The sequence below is a fragment of the Lissotriton vulgaris genome, chromosome 3_1 (genome assembly GCF_964263255.1).
Source record: "Lissotriton vulgaris chromosome 3_1, aLisVul1.2, whole genome shotgun sequence".
Taxonomy (NCBI): domain Eukaryota; kingdom Metazoa; phylum Chordata; class Amphibia; order Caudata; family Salamandridae; genus Lissotriton; species Lissotriton vulgaris.
In genome coordinates, this window is record NC_141689.1 from 2055449616 (window position 1) to 2055457387 (window position 7772).

The following is a 7772-nucleotide window of genomic DNA, read 5'->3' on the forward strand; positions in this document are numbered from 1 at the left end:
CTACCTCAATCTTCCTCCCGATTGCATGAACATCATTCGGGAGGCAAGGAAGCCCACTACCAGAGCTTGTTATGCGGCTAAATGGAAGAGATTTGTCATCTACTGTGCTAACCACAATATTGACCCTCTAGATGCTTCCATTCAAAACATCATTTGCTATCTCTTCCACCTGTATCAATGCAATCTGGCATACTCTTCCATCCGCATTCACCTGTCTGCTATGGCAGCATACCTCCAAAATAGGCAACACCTGTCACTATTCAAGGTCCCGGCTATCAAGGCCTTTCTGGAAGGACTCAAAAGGGTCATTCCACCAAGGACCCCACCAGCTCCAGAATGGAACCTCAATGTGGTTCTTACGAGGCTGATGGGTCCTCCCTTTGAGCCACTGCACTCTTGTGAGCTTCAGTTTCTGACTTGGAAGGTTGCGTTCTTAGTAGCAATCACATCGCTACGGAGGGTTAGCGAGCTGCAGGCGCTCACCATCCAAGAACCTTTCTTCCAGGTACATGCTAACAGGGTGGTGCTCCGCACTAACCCTAAATTCCTACCCAAAGTGGTATCCCAATTCCACTTAAACCAGACAATTGAATTGCCGGTGTTTTTCCAAAACCCGGAGACGCTGGCGGAGCGCATGCTCCACACCCTTGATGTTAAGAGGGCCTTGATGTATTATGTAGACAGGACAAAAGATTTTCGCAAAACCAAGCAGCTTTTTGTTGCTTTTGCCACACACCACAAGGGAAACGCTATCTCAAAAGCAGGGATTGCTAGGTGGATAGTAAAGTGCATTCAGATCTGTTACGCTAAAGCTAAGCGCACCCTAACTATCCCACCGAGGGCCCACTCCACCAGGAAGTTGGGGGCCTCTATGGCTTTCCTAGGTAACATTCCCTTAGAAGATATCTGTAGAGCAGCCACATGGTCTACCACACATACTTTCACTAAGCACTACTGTGTAGACGTGCATTCCAAACAGCAGGCAGCTGTTGGTCAAGCTGTTCTAAAAACACTTTTTCAGACCGCTGCAGCTGGCACGGGCGGCCGCCGATAATGGAGGGACTGCTATGTATTCTATGCACAGATATGAATTCAGCAGCCCACATGCCTCGAACTGCAAATGCTACTTACCAGTATGCATCTGTTCTTGGCATGTAGGGCTGCTGACATTCATATCGCCCACCCTCCTCCCCGGCGCCTGTAGCAGCTGCAGTAGTCATTCATATATATACATATGCTCATAGCATGGTCATCACTCACATTCTTCACTCCATCTCTGCCAATGGCTAAAAACAATCTGGGGATGGAGGCGATGCCCATGCGCACTGTAGTCCAGGGGAGGAGCCACCTATCTCGTGATACTTCGAAGACTCTTCCAGGACAACAATGTGCAATCATCCGGACCCAACACTAGGTGGCGATCTATGCACAGATATGAATGTCAGCAGCCCTACATGCCAAGAACAGATGCATACTGGTAAGTAGCATTTGCATTCACTTACGTGTCAATGAAGTGAAATACCGAGGGCTATGATATGCCCCTCCGGAGGAAAAAAACAAAACAAACAAAAAAAGCAATCGGAGTCAATAAACCCATGTCCAAAATCAAATCAAATAATTACTCTAAAACGGACTGGCAGCCAAGGCTGTGACTCGGAACATCCATCTGTGAAATCCGTATACAAGACAGACAGCGTAAAGATAAAAATCCTCTCCACTCACCTATTCCCGGGACAATCACCGTAATTTCGGCATCGTGTCTATTGTCAGGCAAAGATTCTTATGGTATCCCGCCTGGAGCTTACATACAGCAGTGCCCCCATATATGTTAATAACGGGGTGGATTTGCGCCAATAAGAGCGAGACCATCCCCATCGGAGACAGTTCCGGGCTATTCACTTCACCGACTAAACATCGATAAAGGGCTAGGGAGTTCCCAAACGAGAGAAAACAGCGGCCATGTTACACCAGGTCTGATCTCCTGAACACATTGTCAAAACACTAACACCAGTATCGTCCGAAAATAGCTAGTTGTTGTTGTTCTATATGGTCTAGAAATTCATAAAGAGGAGGCCGAGTGGTGTTATGACCGACTACCTTCTTTGTTTCTTGTAAACCTCTGTGCGGAGGGTGAGGGAGTTTCAGGCACTTTTATCCAAGCCTCCCTACAAGATGCTGTTCGCAGATAAAGTGGTGCTTCGCACCCAGTCTTCATTCTTGCTGAAGGTGGTGACCCCATTCCATCTTTTTTGCTCCTCCGGATCCCTCTAAGGAAGAGGAGTTTCTGGACCAAAAAGAGCGTTGTTGTTCTAACCTTGACCGCTCAAAAGAGTTCCGTGTAGACGACCAACTCTTTGTGGGGTACGTGGGAGCTTAGAAAGGTCAGGCAGTGCAAAAACGGACCGTTTTCTATTGGGTCGTTCTCTGCATTAAGATCTGCTATGCTCTGACTAACAAGTAGCCCCCTGAGGTATTAAGAGCCATTCCACTGGAAAAAGGCTGCGACCACGGCGTTGGCTCTGGGTGTCCCATTCCTGGACATCTGCCAGGCAGCAACGTGAGCATCTTTGCACATGTTTATCAAACACTACTGCCTGGGCAATCGGGTCCGCTGGGATGGGTATTTCGCCTGTTCGGTCTTGCAAGAATTCTTAGTGTACTCCATTCGTCTGCAGCCCACCGCCAGGATGGTATGGCTTGACTATCTATTCAAAGGTAAGGAATCTGCAGCTAGAAGTCTCTATCAGATGAACAAGTTACTTACCCTCGGTAACGCATTATCTGGTAGAGATGATATCTAGCTTCAGATTCCTTACAGACCCACCTATGCCTCCCCGCTCACCAGACTTATTGGTTAGGGCTAGGGTTGTTCCCTTTTTCAGGGCCCTAGTTATGACACACAATCAAGTCGACGACTTGTTGGCTCTGCGCTTCTGGCGTGGAAAAGTACTGACGTCCACGTGCCTGGGTGGCACCTATGTATGTGATTGCAACGTCATAACCGACGCTAATGACGTCACGCGGAGCTGAATGGAGCCACCTGATGGCGCATGCAACAGGTATTGCTCAATCAAAAGTTTCCAGATTCAGCCTGACACCTGGGGAATTCAAAGGTTAGAAATCTGCAGCTATTACCAGATAAGTAACTTGTTTGTTAGTACATTAGAGTAAGAGACATAGGAGAGAGCTAGCAGGATTTCTTTATCTAGTTCAAGGTAAACAGTCAAATGAACGCAGAAGGATTACATCAGTGAGAAATGAATAGGCCTATGAGCTGAGCCAAGACATGACTTACAAAGTCTCAAACCAATGACTCAAAGAAGCTGGTAGAAGAAAACCAGGGGGGCTCAGACCCCAAGCCTACTGTATGCATATTGTAAGCAATCTGAAACTGACCTAAAAGTTCTAGAATGTGGAAGGTACTTCTCTGCAGCCAACAATACAGTGAGTATGTTTAATATCGCTGGATGTGGCTACACCAGGGCGTTTGTAGCAGGCCCTATGATGAAGCATGTCACATACTTCGGTATGTGAGTGAGGGCAGTTTTTCCAAATTGAGGAATTTTCCTTTGTTGTAGTTGTGTACTCTATATACCCCCTGTGTGTGATTAACTGGTTGCCTTAGGGGGCCTGGGGTATTAGAGTTTAAACTATTGTGGCCCTCTCCCCTCTTGTGTGTAGATATGTTTAATATCGAACAGCTTTTCTCGGTTGGTTCTACTTTGGCAGCAGTTATGGGGGTACTCTCTCTCCCTAAAACCAGTTGATCAAGCTCTTCAGGCTCATTTTTGACGTGCCTCATTGTTGACTCCTTATGCTATTTGCACGTATCGTATTTGTTTGACGTTCAACTTTTAGTTGAAGAAATTATCATTCTAGCCACTGCTAAGAGCAAATGTATCTGTATTTTTTTGCAATGCTTAGAACATATTTTAGAACAGAAAAAACACATATAAGGGAGTGCCTTAAGAGTCCAACAATTATATTGTAGAGCTTGTTCCTTCTCTCCTTCCTTCACAAAGTACACATAGTTCAATGGTGTCAATATCAATGTACTCTTCTCCAATATCAAAATAACATGGGACCCATTATATGAAGTCTCGAAACAATTCTCTTTATTATTATTCAACACATCAAAGAAGCATCTTGGCCTGAGCGTTTCGTCCTCCGAGAGGACTTCATCAGGGTTAATGTATTTCTTTACAGCAATGTCACATTGTAGTCTAAGTGTTAAATGGATCAGTTCCCCCCGAAATTCTTGGAACACTCGTATTGCTCCTATATTGTTGTAGGGAAATACCAGGTGACCATATATAAATATCACAGCTTAATATTCACACCCCATTGGGTTCTTTAAGCTCAGATCAGATAATACAACACAAGACCACTGTCACTGACCATATTCTGCCGAACAAGAGAATTGTATTGAGACTTCATACCACGGTTCCCATGTTATTTTGATATGAGTACATGGATATTGACACCATTGAACTATGTATACTTTGTGAAAGGAGGGGAGAGGAAACCGAGAGAAACTGTACAATATATCATTGTTGGACTCTTGAGGCACTCATTTCTGTGTTTTTTTTTCTGTTTTAATGTATTTATGGTTTTGAAGTAGTTTGACCGTTAGAGGGTGAGTGCAGACAACTATTACCTTGTAGAACTAGCACCTGTGCAGCTGTCTTTAGCCAGAACTACTCTTGCTTGGATTATTTGTATTTTAGAACAATCCTTACAGTCCAATTGAAAGAACGGTTCTTATACACATTAACGTTGTTGTTTTTTTATTTTTTTGCTTTATTTTAGACAACTTTCTACGGAACAGGCTGTTTTGCAGGAATCCCTTGAGAAAGAATCAAAAGTGAACAAGAGGCTGTCAATGGAAAACGAAGAGCTTCTTTGGAAACTCCACAATGGTGACCTCTGCAGCCCTAAAAAGCTATCGCCCACTTCACCGCCCATCCCTTTCCAGTCCTCCAGGAGTACAGGCTCCTTTTCTAGCCCAACGGTTTCACCGAGATGACACAACAGGAAACAAGAGACTTCCTAAAAGCATTTCAGAGATGATCTGCAGATTTACGTGTAACTGTACCGGAAGCAAAAGCTATATTAGCTGCGATATAAATATGGAAACATGACTGGAAACTGTTGGCGGGGTGAAGGGTTCTGGAAGATACTGGAACAAATGGGAGAAAGACTGAAAAAGGGAGCACGACTGTTCAGATTCCCTGAGAAAATGGCTTCCGTTGGACAAGCAATCGCTGGACGTTGCACGAAGCACTTACAAAGCGGCAAGATGTACTGAATCTTGCGTACATTGCCTTTTCACCTACAGCTACACTAGGAAAACAAAGCTCAGGGGCTTGTAGATAAAGACCACCACCTTTATATTGTTTCCTTATCACAAACACCTTTTTCGGGGGAGTGTGGTGTGAGTGGAATGGATGTGCACATGGGGTGGGTTCCGGTTAGTGCGTCTGGGTGTGGTTTGTGTTGTTGTTTGCAATGAGCTGTAGATATTATTTGATGTATTCTTGAATCCCTGAAGTTTCCAGGTTGTTTTTCTAGTCAAAGATGACGCTTGCCTCTTAGGAAAGAAGAAAGCAGATAGCCATGTAAGGTAACCTAGTAACCCTCTCTAACCCATCAGTAATGTTCTCCAAGTTTACTAATAAGTTTGGCGTGAGGGACTGTCTGTGGCATATCTCACTTAAAAAGAAGGTTCAGCTCTGCAGTTTCCTAGCTAAATGTGCAACATTTCGACAAGAGAAGTAGTTGCTGTGCTCATCTTCTTAAAGCAGATCTTGTAGAAATAATTATTGTTTAGAAAGAGCTCAATATTCAATTGAACTTGGTCGCCTTAACACATGGTCCATACAAAAAGAAAACAGTAGATAAGTGCCTCATGCAAACATGAGGCACTGGCTCTAAGTCATTAAGTAAAAAATTTAAAAGCGTAAGTTAATACAACACAAATTATCAGTTTCGATTTGTGAGGCGTTTTCTTCTAAGACCATCATTATTTAAAGCATGTGACCAGGATACACACATGGACTATGAACTCTGTATTGCAATTCTGAGAATTACAATTGAATTTATGTACAAAGGTTCTTCTCTTTGACGGCACTTCATCTAACTCTTGATGTTTCAAAAAAGCCTATGATCTAGTTTCAGTTTTCTACAGTTAACATTCATGTTCGTCAAGTGGCTGCCGAGGAAGGCCCCTCCACTGAACGGCTAAACAACGATCACAAAGAAAAATCATTATTATGGGAGTAATATGCTCAGCACCAGCTCAAATTGCGCGCCATTGTTCTATAGGAGTTATAATTTCTGATGGGTGTCCTCATTCGCTATCTGTAACTTGAGCCACAGCCAAGATTCTGTGCACCCCTTTACTCTACCTGCAACTTTATGTACATAGTCCCAGGGAGTCTGTTACAAATTCACTCAAGTTTAAAAAATAAAATAAAGCTTTGCTAGTGATCATTAATCGACTGCAGAATACTAGAATGGTGGTTGTGCTCTGTTCAGTGTAAGCTTGACTTGTTTTTACAAGAAATTTAGTTTTCCTTGTATTTTTCCTTTTCCCATTTCCTTGTACAGACTTTTTCCACTGCCACAAATGCATCTAAATGTGCATCACATTTTCATGTACGTTCTCTTTTCACTAACCTTTTTACGGCGCAGACCTGGCCAGACATGCTGCACTGACTGTATTGCACTTGCTGTTAATAGCACCAGCATGGCTGTTTGAGGAGAGGTGTATAGTTTCTCCTGAGAAGTAGGAAACATTGCTTTATTTCCACAATCCCATGCAACAGCTATCGACATGTCAAGCCAACATGTTTCATATTTGGAAATGTAGTCTTGCTTGTATATTTGACCTTTTTTTGTTGAGTGCATGTGCTTATTTTTGATTTGGCCTAAATGCCTCGGGATATTTTCTCGCAATAAAGACTCAATTATCAAATTGCTCTCAGTCATGTTGCCTCATCACTTCTGCCCCTGCTGAAGGTGTGGACCAAAGCTACTGCCGCGAGGCTTGCAAATAGGAGAGCGGCCTCCACGTTCCATGCACACTTTTTCTGCTATGGGAAGCAGTGATGGGCATTTTTAAATCTGTGAGTACAACCTGTTAAAAGCCCTTTTAAACATACGTGTAAATGGAGACGTCAAATGTTTGAAGCTTGTGAGAGACCCCTGTATGTTAAAAAAAAAAAAAAGGAATACCTTTGTGATTGTTGCTCAAGTTTGTAATTATGAAAGTGTATTATATTCAAATAATGTGATAAGAAAATAAATTTATTGGTGCAATAATCGTTAGTGTTTTGAGTAGTATGTTCTAGATCTTCACAACCCGGTATTGCAAAACAGCTTGTTTAATTTATTTTCATTTAAGTTTCTAGATTGTTGGTTAGCCAAGAACTACAACGGATATAAAAAAAATTCTAACAAGCATTTGCCTTTAAGGTTTTTATTTTCATGAAGTGCAACTTGGATGCCCTAGCATGCAGCACATTTGAATAAACCTCCACTTATGCCATCTTTATTCTCAAAATCCACCTACCACAAAATCGACTTTCCAACATGTTTCTGGTTATGAATGTACCTTAACGTAACTCATACCACTGCTGTTTCCTGTGAAGGAGTGCCGAATTACCTTCAGACTATAGTTTTGTGTAAAGCTCACTGGCCTCATATGATGGACCCATTTACAAATGGCGCTGGTGCGGGTCTAAAAAGTGAAGTCAAATGTATTCACACGT

At 42.9% G+C, this 7772-nt stretch overlaps 1 protein-coding gene across 5 annotated transcripts in view; it reads left to right on the forward strand.

Moving 5' to 3' along the window:
- MTUS1 (microtubule associated scaffold protein 1) overlaps positions 1 to 7323 on the forward strand; it is a 1045260-nt gene extending 1037937 nt beyond the window's left edge. For all 5 annotated transcript variants that reach the window (XM_086962577.1, XM_086962579.1, XM_086962578.1 and 2 more), the window contains one exon: positions 4810 to 7323. In XM_086962577.1, the coding sequence (XP_086818703.1) occupies positions 4810 to 5026 (217 nt within the window). In that variant the 3' untranslated portion in view covers positions 5027 to 7323. The remainder of the gene's footprint in view (positions 1 to 4809) is intronic.
- Positions 7324 to 7772: the final 449 nt, after the last annotated feature.